Raw genomic sequence first — 15332 nt, forward strand, 5'->3', positions numbered from 1 at the left:
ACGTGTTGGTGGGTGGGCCGCCTCTTCTCCTACGACCCCGGGCTTCAGGTGAGGGCAGGGTCCATGGGAGAGAGCGGGTCAGGTGGGGGCGCCAGGCCTTGGCCTGTTGTTGTGGCCCACGGTGGCCTCTAGCAGTGGAATTTGCCCCAGTCTGTGGCTTGGCCGGGTGGCAGAGGGAGCCTGGGTTGGGGCTGTTGCCCCCCAGGATGTCTTTGGGGCCATTTGGAGTAGATATGGAACAGCCCACCCCTCTCCACCAGGCCTGGGCCAGGCCACCTCCTGTGGCCGTGGCTGCCGACATGGCCTGGCTAGTCAAGTTTGGGTGGAAACTGGCCCCTTGGCCTTGCCCAGGAGCTGTGAGAGCTGCCGCCTGCCAAGGGAGGGTTTGCAGTGACTGTCCCCTGCCTGGCTCAGCCAGACTCTAGGGTCCCCGCTGCTCTTGCCAGCTGCTGGCACACTTTTACCTGTGCCAGGTGGCACCAGAGTAGAGCAGGACCCCACCCGCTGAGGAGTCCCGACCGTTCGCCTCACAGCTCATTGCGGAATGTTCCGTGTACTTGGGTAGAGACTGCGTGGCCCAAGGAGGTGGCCTTGGGGTGTTGTGGCCTGGCCATGGTGCCCCTGGTGGCAAGGGCCTGCCTGTTCCCCCAGCAGGAAGTCGGGCCATCTGCCCTGACAGGGCCTTCTGGGCTTGGTCTCCGCAGGAACCTCACAGGGTGGACCCTGGCGTCAGCTCTCGGCCAGGAGTCCTGTGTGTAGCTGGCCTTTGGAGGTGGACACTCCCCAGCCTCAACACAGGCAGCCTTGCAGCTAGCAGGAGTGTCCACGGCAACAGATGCCGCACTCCGCGCTTAGCCCTGGGCGCAGCGAATCGTGGCTGCCCCAGAGGGCGTCAGGCTTGGTTTCGGGCAGGTGTCTGGTTGCCGCGCTGCCTCCCTTTCGAAGAGCTCAGCCACCCGTGTCCTAACCTGCCTTCCCGCACCAGCCGCTGTCGAGCCAGGCCCCGAGCTGTCCCGTGGCTTCCTGGCAGGACACTGCAGTGAGGTCGAGTCGCAGGGCCGTGACTGCAGGTCACAGGGCCCTCGCTGCTGCCAGGGCGTGTGCTGCTCCTTCGTGTGACGGGCGAGCGGGCTGCTGCACCCCCGTCTTCTGTGGTCTCGGGAAGGTCCCTGGCGGGGGCACGGCCAGGTGCGTGGTGGCTCACGTCCTGCCAGCAGGCCCAGCCTCTGCGTTCCCTCACCGGCACTCCTGTGTCCACGTCGTAGGAGCCGCGCTCGGCTGGGAGACAGAGCGGCCCTTGGCTGTGTCTCCTCTCGGGGACGATTTTGGCTGTTGGCGGCCTTCCTTTCCTCGGGCGCCCAGGGTGCCTCCCACGCAGGCGAGCGCTCCGCCCCAGCCCAGCCCGCCCCGCGCCTTTGGAAATGGTGCTTTCCACCCGAGGCATGCCGACAGCCCTCTTCCGCCACATCCCTCCAGGCAGTGTCCCTGCCTCCTGGGGACGGTGTCTCTGGGTGTCTGTCGGCCACCGGCCAGCTGCTCAACCCTGGGAACAGCCGGACTGCCACAGCCGCAGCAGCTCGGCCTTCCCGCCAGTGGTGGACGAGGGCTGCGTGCAGCCTGGTGCGGGTCGCGCTCTGTGCCTGCCGTCCCGGTGGGCGAGGGCTGCCCAGTGCCTGGACGCCGGCCATGCTGCTGCGCTCACTGGCCATCGTGCACCTCATGGAGAAACATTTGTGTGGCTGTGTCCAGTTTTTGCTCCGCCGTCAGCCCGCGTCTGTTTTCCTCGCGCACGTTTTCCTCCGGCTCTGGCTCCCGTCCCTGTCGGTGGGGCCCTTTTGAAGTGAGAGGTTCCTTCAGCCCCAGTGCACCCCTCTTCTCTGCTCGTCTCAGATTCCTCGTGCTTCTGCGCCAGCTGAGGGGCCTCGGGGGCCGGCTGTGGCGTGTCCCTCACAGACCCGTCCCGATGTCTGCAGCCTGGGCTCTGCGTTGCGGCGAGGCACTCTGCACTGTCACCACGTGGGCTCTTTGGGTGGCACGGACCCTGAAGTCTCTTCACATGACAGACCACCCCCAGCGGGAGGATGACCTGAGAGCCAGAGGACGTTTGGTGATATGCTTCAGGGGCAGCTGCCATGTGCCCTGCAGGAAGCATGGGCACCTACAGAGTGTCCCTGGGGGCTGCTGCGCCCAGCACCTCTGCCAGCCTGGTGCTCTGCCGCTGTGGGAACGCTGGGTCCCCAGGGTGGCACTGGGCAGCTGCTGGGCTGCAGAGCAGTGGGAGCCTCTTCTCCAGTCTGCTGAGTCCCTTTTGGTGGGAGAAGTTGTGACATCGGTATGAGGACTGCTGTGTCCCTGTGCCCAGGGCTGACTGCCCACACTTGGGATGGCAGGCAGGCTTCCTTAGGATTCTCGTCCGTCGGGGGCACACCTGTCGGGTCTGCTTGCTGAAGCGGTCCTGCGACCTCTCGGAGGTCTGCACCCGGAGGCCAGGCCTGTGGAGGCCCGGCAGAGGCCCTCGGGTGAGCTCAGATGTGGAGAGGGGTTTTTCCTCTGGTCTGGGGATGGCACCCAGGGCGCTCTCCAGGGAGTCACTGGGTCTTAGTAAGTTGCCCAGGCTGGCCCTGACCTTGGCTTCTTGAGTCTCTGCAGGACTTTGAGACGGTTCATATTGGTCTTGGCTCCGTGGATAAGTGAAGCCGAGGGACTGTGGCCCCAGGTGAGAGGCCTGCTGGGCTTCCCTGCTGGCCTCCGCAGCCTTGCCCTTGCCCTGCCAGGAGGCTGGGGGCGGGGGCTGGTGCCCCTGGTGCACCACACAGCTGCCCACCAGCCCCACCTCTTTGCAGGACGCCCCAGGGGGCCAGTGAGGAGTGGAGGTACCACCACCTGGGCTGCCCTGTGGCCCCTGGTCATGACCCCCGGGTCAGTGCTGTTTCCCACCCAGGGAGCTGCCCTCTGGTATCACCCCGCATGGCCTGCAGTCCACGTCAGGGCCCCACTGAGGGCTCCCCCACCTAGAAGCCCGCGTCTGCAGCCTGGGCCCTGCACCCCAGGCACACCCTGCCCTACCTAGCCAGTCCTCCGGGCCAGGCAGAGGCCACCGATCACGCAGCAGCCTCGCGTGGCTGCAGGCACCGCTTGCGCTCCGACAGCCGGGCAGGCGGGCCCTCCCACCTAGCCACGCGTCCTCTGAGTGGCTAGTTTCCAAACACCATGAACCACAGATACCCACCTTGTGAGGCGTCCAGGTGTGTCGTCCAGGTGTGCCGCTCTGCTGCAGTGAGTCCACAGCACTCAGGGCTTGGTGCTGCCCTGTGCTCTCAGTATCCAGGGGTCACCACGCGAGGACTCTCACGGCTGTTCCTGGACACGAGGTGGCCGTGTGCTTGTCAGGTTGCGCAGTAGCTGCTGTGTTCTGATTGGTGCCTGGCCCCTGTGCACAGCCTGGCATAGGTCCCAGCCTCTGAGAGGTGCGAAGTCCCCCGGGAGGGAAGGGCCGAGGACGCTGCCCAGAGCTCCGGGCTGAGCGAGTGGCCGTTCTGCCTCAGGCCCCAGGTAGAGGACGGTGGGTCCTCTGCGTCAGGCTCGTGGGGCCTTGGCACGCCCCAGGGGGTGGAGCCCGGCTCTGCTGGGCTGCTGTGGCCCAGGGAGGTCGCCATAGGGGCTTTCCCGGGTGTCTTAGGGTAGCCAGTCGGAGCCAGACATCCTAGGCTGAGGCTCAGGGACCTGCTGCTCTGCTGGGCCCTCTCCTCCAGGGCAGCTCGCAGCAGGACGGGTGAGGTGGACGCTGCCCTTGCTCTGAGGAGGAACAAGCAGCGCCTTGCCCACAGTGGACCAGGGTTCCTGGGAAGGAGGCAGCAGCCCATGACTGTTCCTTTCCTGGTCCCTGAGGACTTGGGGCCAGAACTCAGCCCCAAGCCCCCAGGCCCTTTGCACTGGTTGGGGCCTCCCTGTGACCCTTTGTGCCTTGCCTTTTCTGTGTGGCTCTCAGCCCATATCTCTGCTCCCCTGGACACTGGCTCTTGCCTCACCAACAGGCCTGGCCTGCTCTCCCCATCCTGTCAGGCCTGGCTGTGGGTGGCCCTGCACACGCCTCTGGGGGGGACCTGTCCTCCCTCCGTGACCTCCCAGCCCCGGACAGGGCAGTTCAGAGACTGTTTCCCTACGGGTTCACGGGCACTGGTACCCTAGTACCTGGCGCCTGGGCAGTGGCTGTACAGGCGGGGAGCTCCCGCTGTGAGGCCCAGTGTGCGGTTGGGCCAGAGGGCACCTGAGCCTTGCTGCGGCCTCCACAGGCCCCGAGAAGCAGCATGGTGTGCTTAGAAGGCCACAGCGATGGCCACTTGCCCTGGGGTCACCTGTCTCTGCTGATGGCTCCAGAGACTGTCCCTTGCCTCAGCCTCCTGGCGCCTGCCGTGGTTCCTGAGAAGCCTGGTGCAGCTGGGGGCTCAGACGACCAGGTGGAGGCCCTAGTGGAGGCCCTTGTGGCGGAGATGCGCCTGCCTGAGCGGGCTGGGTGGAGGTGTGCTTGTGAGCCGTCCATGGGCGACAGCAGAAGCCCAGGTCCCCGAGTGACCGCTTCCTCCTGCTGTGGAAGCAGGTACAAGCTGGGCCTAAATGGACATCAGAGGCTCCTCCGAGTGGCTGTGGCCTTCTGGGCAGCGTGGCCTCATTGGTGTCAGGGGTGCCAGGCGAGGTACTTCCCCACGGTGTGTCCGGAGCCTGACGAGGACCCTGGTGTGCTCTGGTGGCTCCCTGCCTGGGCTGTGCCCTGCATGGCCAGGTCATTGTAGCTGGTCTTCTGCTCTCCCTGCTGCTCAGCAGACCCTGAGGACCATCCAGTCGGGCAGAGTGGCCAGGGCAGCGTGGGGAGGTTGGGCAGGGTGCTGGTCGGTTCCTCCCCCTCGTCTGCCGCCCCGCTTGCCCCAGGGAGGGCGTGAGGAGCGGCTGGGAGGGTGGCCAGGGAGGCCCTGCCGCCAGTCGCAGGACACTCCAGGGTGCCCTGGAGCTGTAGCAGGCAGCTTGTTTCTCTGAGAAACAGGGAGGGGACGCTGGCCCCGTGTCAGGGTCCCTCAGTGGCCCCTCACTCCTGCCGTGCCCCCTGGGGGTTTCCCTACTTGGGCAGCTGCTCAGGTGGGGGCTGCAGCCAGGTTCAGGGCCACTGGGAGGAGCCCTGGGGCTCTGGAGCTGGCAGGCCCCTGCTGGCCACCCCTGCGCCACAGACACCCTGTCACCTGGCCGCTCTGCCTCAGCCCAGGTCAGTTGGAGGCGGGGCGTGTCCCCCCTGAGCTGTGCACACACGCACGGACCCCTCGGCTTTCCCCGGCTGCCACGCTGCGGGGGGTCTTTGCCTGGTTCCCTGGTCTTTGGGGGGCTGAGGTGTCCACGGCCCTGAGCCTGGTCTTCCTGCCTGCCTGGCCCTGGACAGGCTTACCCCTGCTGGTGGGGTGTGGGGAGCAGCGTCTCCTGTCGGGGCTCCAGGGGGAGGTGGCCCGGGGTAGGCTGTGGCCCGCGGCCCCTGGACGCAGGGCGGCTCTGTGCAGCCCTGCTCAGTCTCTGGCCTTGTGAGGCGTGTGAGGGCCCGAAGGAGGTCACAAACCAGAGCGCCTTGTCTCAGCCAGTCCTCAGAGGGTGACGCGGTGTCTGTCACTGTCGGCGACACTGGGCACGCGTCCCAGCCCACGCGTGGGCTCGCCGTGACCCCTGGTGCTGAGGGCCAGTCCCCGTGGTGCCTGGGTTTGAGAACCAGTCGGCCTCACCTCGTAAGAGGTGGTGTTCGCTGTGGGGGTGAGAACAGAGTCTCCGGAGGATCGTCCCAGGGATCCCCCCAGGGACCCCACCCTGGGCACGGTGGCCTCCGCAGCCTGCCCCACCCCGTCTCCCTCCACACCTTTCTCCAGACCCGTCGGGCTTCTCGACTGGGCACACGGGGCGTCTGACGGGCTTCTGACGCGGCGGCTGTGGCTTTCCGGTGCGAACAGAGCTCACTTTCCACTCCTGCCCTCCGCCCGCTGGCAGGAAGCCCCCCCGGCAGCGCCAGCCCTGGTGCCCTCGCTGTAGTTCCCCAGGGGGCCCTGCCACCCCCCGCCCCCGCAGGGCATGCAGGGCCTGGGCCAGCCCCGGAGTGGTCGCCCCGAGAGGCTGGGCACGCTGCACGCCTGCCCGGGTGGCTGTGTGGCGGCTGAGAGCAGGTTCTAGAAACTGCCCACAGCAGGGTTTCTGCCCCCGCCAGGTCCTGGCCCAGAGGAGAGGGGGTCTCCGGCTCCTCCTGAGCCCAGCCTGCCCTCCTGGTGACCCTGCCCTGGGAAGCAGGGTCCTGCTGCTCCCCACAGGACTAGCTGCTGACAGTGTTTTCTCAAATGTCCCTGGAAGGTAGGAGGAGCCCTGCATCTAGCACTCCGTCCCTGGAAAGGGAGCCTCTCTCCAGGCCCCCAAGTGGGACCCTGGCTCTGCTGCCCCGAGGCCCTCCCTGCGGCCCGGAGAGCCGGCCCCTCGTCATTCCTGCTCTGGCTCCAGGCTCAGGAAGGGTGGTTGGTCTCCTGCCTTTGTGCTCTGGAAAGACCCTGTGTCTGTTGGTTTGCAGATGAACTGTCCCTCGGGTTTGGAGCCTTGGCTCGGGGGCATCTGGGTGGTCGCTGGCTTTTCCACATTGACTGGGCCGGGAGCATTGGTGTCTCTGGTTCCAGGGGCACATGTGGGGCACTCAGGAGCCAGAGCTGGTGCTTAGGACGAGCTAGGGTGGAGGGCACATCTCCCAGCTCTGACTGGAGGCCCCCAGGGCAGCGCCTGTCAAGCCTGTCTTGCTTGGCGGTAGACCACTGAGACGCCTGCTCTCTAGCAGAGTGGTGGCCGTGGCCACGCCGGGCACTCTGCGGTCCCCTCACCCACAGGCAGCATCACATCGGGTCCGCACCTGGCCAGTGAGCCTCCTGCCAGGGTGGCCCCTTCCCAGCTACTCTGGGTCAGCACCGACGTGTTTGGCCTCTCAGCAGGTGCCATGGCCCTGTGGCTGGGTCAGCCCCCATCCCTGGTGTGGGCAGGACAGCAGCTCCCTCTACGTCTCTGCAGGAACACAACATGCTATAGGAGGTGGCGTGAATGGACGAGGGCAGGGAGTGATGGTCAGGCGGAGCCTCTGTGGAGGCCAGAGCCTGCAGCTGTGGGGTGAGGTCACCTCGTCACACCGCACAGGCAGCACAGCACTGCTCTGTTCCCATGGGGATGACGGTGGCCTTTCTGCACGAGGCCTCCGGAGCCGCGAGCTGGGCTCTCGGGGTGCTCCACACACAGGGGTGCCTGTGTGCCCCAGCAGTGCCAACGGGGCCTTTTGTGTTGATCGCAGGTGTCCTCTGAGCCCCCGGCCTCCATGAGACCCAAAACGGATGCTGCCTGCTCTCAGCCCCCTGCGTCCCCCGAGAAGGACAAGCAGTCCAGCTGGCTGCGGACCTTGGCTGCCTCCTCCAATAAGGTGCTCCACCAGGACCTGCGGGGTCCCCGGGGAGGTGGACCTGGCCTGGCCTCTCCGTCCGCTGACCGTGCGACTCTCTTGACAGGGCCTGGGCTGCGTTCACCCTCGCCAGCGCCTCTCTGCTTTCCGACCCTGGTCCCCTGCAGTTTCCACAAGTGAAAAAGAGCTCTCCCCCCACCTCCCGGCCCTGATCCGAGACAGGTGAGTGCCGACCTGCGCCTCTGGCCAGGGCCCTCGGGTGCAGCGAGCTTCCCACAGCTTCCCCGTGCTTCCCCGTGGCTTGTCCACGGTCCGGCCCTGCCGGGCACCAGGCTGACTGAGGGTCAGTGTGGGGAGAAAGTACCTCCTGGACCCAGCTGGGGACTGTCATGGTGCTGGCCCTGTGTGGAGGGTGGGCGGCCGTGGGCTCCGGGGCCACTTCCCAGCCCACGCCTGCAATGCCCTTGGCAGCTTCTACTCCTACAAGAGCTTCGAGACGGCTGTGGCCCCCAATGTGGCCCTCGCGCCACCAGCCCAGCAGAAGGTGGTGAGCAGCCCGCCATGCACCGCTGCCGTCTCCCGGGCCCCCGAGCCTCTCACCTCGTGCATTCAGCCGCGAAAGCGGAAGTTGACCACAGACACCCCAGGAGCTCCGGAGACACTGGCACCCGTCGCTGCCCCAGAAGAGGACAAGGACTCAGAGGCCGAGGTCGAAGTTGAGAGCAGAGAGGAGTGTAAGTTCCCTTCGGTGCTTCCTGCGAGCAGCACCCTGGGCAGAGCCTGCTTGGCCGTGTCCTTGGCATCCCCCAGCCCTCCCTCGAGCACCCCCTGACTTCAGCCTGTCTTCCCCAGTCACCTCCTCCTTGTCCTCGCTGTCCTCGCCGTCCTTTACCTCGTCCAGCTCTGCCAAGGACCTGAGTTCCCCGGGAGTGCACGCCCCGCCCGCAGCTGCCCCGGATGCTGCGGCCCCAGTGGACACCCCGAGCGGGCTGGAGGCGGAGCTGGAGCACCTCCGGCAGGCCCTGGAGGGCGGCCTGGACACCCGGGAAGCCAAGGAGAAGTTCCTGCACGAGGTGGTCAAGATGCGCGTGAAGCAGGAGGAGAAGCTGAGCGCGGCTCTGCAGGCCAAGCGCAGCCTGCACCAGGTGAGCTGGGCAGCGGGGCACTGAGGGGCCCCAGGCCCTTGGCACCTGCCTCCTACCAGCTGCCTCATGGGTGCCCTGCGCCTCTGGGGGCCTTCCCAGTGTGCCGAGGTCTTGACGGGGCCATCTTCATCTCCAGAAGTCCCTCGGGGCTTCCAGGGAGGCCCCTGCGGTTGGTTTGGCCACCACATTCCCATCAGGGCCCATATGTCCAACCAGAGGCCCGTGTGGAGCCCAGCTCGGGAAGCTGGCACCCCGTGCAGTGTTCTGCAGGCTGGACTCTGCAGGGGCTGAGACGGTCTCTGGCTGGGCACTGGGCGTGGGAGCCGCGGCTGCTGCTGAGCCGACGCACTCTCCAGGGTCAGCAGCAGACCTCACTGCACTGTGCCCGGGCTGCCTCGCCACTGTGCTATGGCCAGGCCTCCTTCCACTGCTCCCGCGGGAACCAGGGGGACGCAGGCCAGGCAGCCACCTGGGGATGGAGGCTCACCGGCAGCTGGTCCTCACCCTGGCTGGCGTCGGCAGCTCCGGGGGCTCCACCTGCGTGGGCTGTAGACAACTCGCCCGGGGCCTTGGAGCTGCAGGGTTTCAGGTGGCCCCGAGTGTCTGCCCCGCCCCCAGCACATTGTCCCAGTTCTGGGTGGAGGTGGGACTTCCCACGCGTGCTCACGAGGCGTCTGCAGAGAAGTGTGAGTCACCAGTGTTCCAACGGTGGGGGGGGGGGCGGCCTGGGCCTGGATGCTGTGGCCCCACTGTGCGCTGGCCCCCAGGAGGATGTGGCACTGGCATCTGGGGGAGGAGGTGTGGGTGGGCGTGCGTGGCCGTGGGAGGCAGGGGCTGGCCGTGACCCGGGCCTGCCTGCCTGCCTGCCCTCAGGAGCTGGAGTTCCTGCGTGTGGCCAAGAAGGAGAAGCTGCGGGAGGCCACCGAGGCCAAGCGCAGCCTGAGGAAGGAGATCGAGCGCCTCCGCGCGGAGAACGAGAAGAAGATGAAGGAGGCCAACGAGTCGCGGGTGCGCCTCAAGCGGGAGCTGGAGCAGGCGCGGCAGGTCCGGGTGTGTGACAAGGGCTGCGAGGCCGGCCGCCTGCGGGCCAAGTACTCGGCGCAGGTAGGCGGCAGGGGCCGGAGGCGCCTGGGCAGGCCACCTGATGGCTGAGGGGCTGCGTGGACCCTGGTGGCGGGCCGCCACGTGCTCACGACGGGCAGGCCTGTGTCGCAGGCCAGGCCGGGGGCCTTCCCCCGTCGGGACCCGCGTGGCCCCAGCGCTGAGGGCTCCCTCCTGGCCGCGTTCTCTTGGTGGTTTTTTTGAGAAACAAGCTCTGAAGCGGGCCCAGGTGCAGGGAGCCCGTGCCCGGGGAGGAGGGGGCTCTGGCGGATCGCAGGACTGGGCCATACCCCCCCCATCAGGCTGGGGACACAGGCAGGGTGGCCTGGCACAGAGCAGAGCCTTCCCAGATGCGGGCCTTGGGGAGACGGGGAAGGTGCTGCATGGCTTCATGCGAGTGGGCACGAGCTGGCCCAAGCCCGGGGACCAGGGTGGGGCGGGGCTGCTGGCCTGCTTTGCCCGTGCCGCCCTCCAGGCCCTGCCTCAGCAGCCCAGGGGCAGAGAGGTGCGGTGGGCACGAGGCAGGTGAACAGGAGCCAGCCCAGGGAGAAGAGGCCGAGGGCCAGGCGTCACTGCTGACCGCCTGGGTCCCTTTCAGATTGAGGACTTGCAGGTGAAGCTCCAGCACGCGGAGGCGGACCGCGAGCAGCTGCGGGCAGACCTGCTGCGGGAGCGCGAGGCCCGGGAGCACCTGGAGAAGGTGGTGAAGGAGCTGCAGGAGCAGCTGTGGCCGCGGCCCCGCCCGGAGAACGCGGGAGGCGAGGGCAGTGCCGAGCCGGAGCCCTAGCCCAGCGCCGCCTGCCCGTGTCGGGTGCGGACACAACTCGGGGCAGCGGGCCGCAGGTGGGGTGCAGCCCCCAGCACAACGTCTCTTCTGTGCCTACTACCAAGTGAGTGTTGGCGCCACGCACTGTCGGGACCCACTGCAGAATCCCCACTGGCCCAGTGCAGGGGAGCAGCCGCGGCGCAGCCTCTGTGGCCGGAGGTTCTAACGTGGACACTTTTGTTATAAGCTATTTAAAATCCACAAGGAGACTTGATACTCAGAAAGCCAACACATTTTTTAAAAGACTGACTGACTGCGGAGCCCCGGCCGTCGCCATGTGAGGCCCATGTGGCGGGCGGCGTGTGCCCGCCCAGAAGCCATCACCGCTCGTCTGTGCCCGCGGCTGTGAGGACAGCAAGGGTTTTTCTTCAGAGTCTATTTTTTCAGCAACAAGGACCCGGGTCTTCCTGCTGCTGCCAGGAGGAGCAGGGAGAGCGCCGCGAGCCGGACGAGCCCAGCACTGCCCGCCTTACGCCGCCCCTGGCCACCCCCCCCACCCCCCCGCCATGCCGCTGCCCCAGGCCCCAGGCCCCAGGAAGCAGAGCCGCGTGGGCGCGGGACACGCCAGCCCTGGGCTGCTCTGCCCCCAGCTCCACCACCCAGCGCCCCCGCGAGGTGCTGGCCCGTGCAGGGCGTGGCGTGGCCAGGCAGGAGCACCTAGGCCGCGGGAGCCGCTCCAGTCGGCCACGGTGCCCCGTTTCGGGACTGAGGCTGCAGCATTGGAACAAAACACAGCATTATATTACTTTTTTATTTGTTCATTTAAATGTATACTTGGAACTGCACTTTGTCAGAAACCTGCCCTGTCTTTCTACTCCTGTTGACTAAGTTTTTACCAATTTCTAGAGCAGTGCAAACCCTAAGTGCTGAGTGCTTGGAATCCCCTCTGGTGCTTGGTTGAACAAGGGAATCACAAGAAACGAATCGCAGAAACTGAACTTGGGGGTCGCTCTGTGCCTTCCAGCGTCTTGTACAGCCAGCCCGACTCGTCTTCTCACCCCCACAACATCGTCTCAGCAGCGACTGAACCTGCCACTGTCAGAATAGGTTACTTGCATTTATTCCAGATAATCTCGTTTGCCCTCAACTGTTATGCAATTGTATAAGGTTTCTATGCCCAAGCTTGAAGGATGATTTCCCGGTAGACAAAGGCGGCCACCCTCCGAAGTTGTGGTCTTCGTTCCGAGGGCGATGGCACAGGAGTCCGCTCGAGTCCTGGCGCCCAGGCCCTGCACGCGGGGGAGGCAGGGACCACGTGTGCAGGGCCGAGGGCCTTGGAATCGCCCAACGCCGCCGGCAGCGACCAACAAAGACCAGAGACTGCTAAGCCCTGACGCCCGGGTGACAAAGTTGCCTGTGGGGTCTTGCCCGTGGTTTACTGAGGGGGCTCGGTGGCTGCCGGGACCCCCTTGTGAAGTGCAATGCAAAGGGACATCATGTATAGGCAGCGTTTGTTTGGGGTTTTTCTTTGGCTTTTCTTTTCCTTTTGCAGTTACGAGACCTGTATGCATGGGGTGTCGCGCCCTGCCGTAGGTAGACCCGTCCATGGGCATTATTACCGTGTCTTCTTGTAAAGGGTCCGTTTTGTTACGCAGCACGCAGAACGCTGTTTCCAGCCATGTTTTTCCAGAATTGTGTTTTTTCAGTCATTTCTTGAAGGGAAACTAAAGGATTCAGTTGGAGCAAAGCTTTAAGTGTGTGGCGTGCTTGTGTGTGGCTCTTTCTCGCCAGGTCTGAGGATCGCAGTGAGCCAGGCCCCGCTGTGTGCTGGGCCCCGGAGGGACACGCTGTTCTCGGCCACTGTGGGGCAGGGCCTCCTGGCCCTGCCTGGTCACCATGGTACCCAGGCCGTCTTCCAGTATGGGAAGCGCTGTGACGTGGTGGAACTCCCGCGTGCCAGCTGGCCCTGGGAAGGTCCTGTTGTCTCGCGAGTGTGTCCCACCTGGGCCCATGCCTGCCACCACTTCCTGCCAGAGCCAGTGGGCGGGAGGATGGGGTGGGCAGGCTCCTTCACCAGCAGTTTGTGCTCGGGCCTTCCTGGGCAGCTCGGCTGCCTCTGCCTGGCCCCCGGGTCCCTGCCCCGGGTGAGTGGGTGGGGCGCTAGGTGGTCCCTGCCGATTCCCTCCAGGGGCAGCCCTGCCGCGTCCCGTCCCCCCCCCTCCCCGCCCCGTCAGTGAGGTACAGTGAGGTTCTTTTCATAAAAAGGGAGAAGAGGTATCTCGCGTTGGCTGTTGACTCTCCCTGTGTGTAGCCATCGTCGGGGACTGTGCCGCCTCATTGCTCATGGTTTCTATGCGGAAGAAGATTGTTAGCGAAGGGAAAAACAACAGCAATAACATTCGTATTCGTGGAGCAGCTGACCGTCCCGCCGCCCTGCTTTCCTGCAGGACCAGCCAGTGTGGAGCGGCTGACCGTCCCGCCGCCCGCTCTCCTCCAGGACCAGCCAGTGTGGAGCGGCTGGCGTGTGAACACCGTCTCGTCTCACGCCCTGTTTTATACTTGTGTATGGCGGGTCCTTTTTAGAAACTTTTCTTACCTGTTAGTCGTCTTATTTTCTGGGTTGTTTTTAACTGAGGGAAAAGATGCTCATCCGCTGGAGGGACCGAGCAGCCCCGGGCGCCTCCAGCCAGCCCCCCTGGCCCCCGGGACCGCCCCCACCCTGGCGGGAGGCGCCCTTCTCCGCTCAGGCAGGATCGAGGAAGCAGACCCCACCTCCACCTTATAACCTGCACCCGCACCCTGTCCTATGCTGCTGCTAATGACAGTCGATGGCTTCTCTGCTATTGGAAAACTATTTTTATGTAATTAATGTATGCTTTCTTGTTTATAAATGCCTGATTTTAAAAGGAAAAAGACGCTTGGCATGTTTCTCTCTCACTGTGTACCTGTTAGTCCTGCCCCCACTCACGGACGGCGTTGTACAGCACAGGACCGAGGGCGCTGCGGGCAGCTGTGCTTGTGCCCCCCGGACCCTCGGGGCCAGTGCAGGTCTGCCCTGACCTCCCGTGCACTTGGGCCCTGGGTCCTTTGGAGCTGTGGACGTCAGCCGGAGCCCTGGCCTGGTGCTCCGGTGGCTTGGCCAGCCTGGGATTGGGACCCGCGGTGGGCAGAGAAGGGCTGAGGAGACCCTTGCTGGCCAGGCCTCCACGGGGAGCTGCGGAATGAAGCTGTCCCTGGGGCCTGCTCCCTGAAGAGCCAGCAGTGTTGCTGGATAGGGGCCTCCGACCCTGGGTCCAGGAGGCTGCCCTGAGGAGCAAGCAGAGATGTGTACAGAGCCCACTTCACCGAGGAAGGACTCACCACAGGGGCCCTGGGGCTCAGCTGTCAGTCACCTTCTGACACTTAGCCACCCAGGTCCAGCCTCCCCAGCCTGGCCTGGCCCCTCGTCAGAGGTCATCTAACCTCTTTCAAGCAGTGGTTTGGGGAAGCTCAGCCCATCCCCTGGCAGGACTCCTGGGTCCCCTTTGTCCCCATCCTAGGGCCAAGAGAAACCGCCCTGCCCTGCCCTGCCCTGCCCTGCCCTGGGAGGGCCCACCCTGGGAGCTGTGGGGAGAGGGACGCAGGGTGGGCTCCAGTCAGGGTCATCCCCACCCCTTGCCATGGAGCTGGAAAAGCCCACCGGCCTGGCCTGGCCTGGCCTCCCATGCAGGCCAGGTCCTGGTCGGGGACTGTGGGTCCAGAAGAGAGCGTTGGGCCCACCGAGCAGGGCTCACGTGTGCTCTGTGGCCTGGGCAACTAAGGGCCTGCTCTGCCCAGTGCCGCACACGGGGCCACCCAGGAGCTGTGGATGGGTGTACGGCAATGGGCCATCTCCACGGCCCGTGGGGACTTGCCAGCCAACTGGCATGGCCCTTGCCACTGGGACTCCCTCTGCACCGTACACGCAGGGCTGACGTGCAGAGCCGAGGGAGAGACAGAGGGTGGGCAGCTGGGGTCCAGTGCAGCAGGGCCCAGAGGCAGTAGTGGGCAGGTAGCTGCCAGTGAGGCTGTCCTGGGGGAGGCTACGTGCAGCGTGGGCACCCTGCCTTCCAGGGTCTTGGGCTGGGCACCACAGGCTCTGGCGCCCCAGACCCAGGGTAGATGCCAGGGGCCCTCCCCAGGGCCTGCCTGCATGCTGCAGGGGTGCCAGGGGGCAGGGAGGCAGGGTGGGAGCAGCTCTGCCCCTGCTCGGGGCCCCAGGCTCAGGAGCCCACTGTCCACCCCACCAGGGCCGACGCCTGGCCCCTGCAGCAGCCGCTCTGCACCCTCTTCCTGGCTGGTGTCTGGGTCCGGGGCCCCCCAAGACCTGGGGCAAAGGTGAGCCTGGGCTGGGAGGCAGCGTGGGGGGTGGCCCTCCAGCTGGGCCCTAGTTTCCATCCCTGCCCTGTGACTCCCGTCCCAGTTTCCATTTCTGTCTTGGTCACCAACAGCTGCGTCCCCCCAGCCACCCTAGGTCACGGCTGTGCCTGTCTCCCCTCCTGGAGCCCCAGTCTGTGGTCAAGGGGGCTGACTGCAGCCCAAGGGCTGTCCCTGGGGAGGCGGCCCATCCACTGCGTGCCCCTGGCCCCTGCCCCCCGCCCAGTGGGCTCTGCGTGACAGCCTGTGCCCTTGGTGTGCCCTGGGGTCCTGGGTGCCCAGTGGTGGTCAGCAGCCCTGCTGCTTGGTTGCTGCTGGAGGGGGGGCGCTCTGAGCTGGATGCCCCCAGGCTGGGAGGGCTCCACCCGCTGCCCTACCCAACCCAGGCTGTCCAGCCTCGGCCCAGCACCTGCACTAGCGACCCCACGTCCAGCCTGTCCCAGGGTCACTGACTTTTGTAGCTGGCATGAGACAAGGCCCA

At 65.8% G+C, this 15332-nt stretch overlaps 1 protein-coding gene across 1 annotated transcript in view; it reads left to right on the top strand.

Moving 5' to 3' along the window:
• Positions 1–13369, top strand: part of Ski (SKI proto-oncogene) — a 54826-nt gene extending 41457 nt beyond the window's left edge. Inside the window, exons 2-7 of the mRNA XM_027947574.2 lie at positions 7340–7465; positions 7551–7666; positions 7916–8178; positions 8297–8589; positions 9463–9693; positions 10289–13369. Of these exons, the coding sequence (XP_027803375.2) occupies positions 7340–7465; positions 7551–7666; positions 7916–8178; positions 8297–8589; positions 9463–9693; positions 10289–10477 (1218 nt within the window). The 3' untranslated portion in view covers positions 10478–13369. The remainder of the gene's footprint in view (positions 1–7339; positions 7466–7550; positions 7667–7915; positions 8179–8296; positions 8590–9462; positions 9694–10288) is intronic.
• The last annotated feature ends 1963 nt before the right edge of the window (positions 13370–15332 follow it).

This window comes from Marmota flaviventris, chromosome 10, assembly GCF_047511675.1.
Source record: "Marmota flaviventris isolate mMarFla1 chromosome 10, mMarFla1.hap1, whole genome shotgun sequence".
Taxonomy (NCBI): domain Eukaryota; kingdom Metazoa; phylum Chordata; class Mammalia; order Rodentia; family Sciuridae; genus Marmota; species Marmota flaviventris.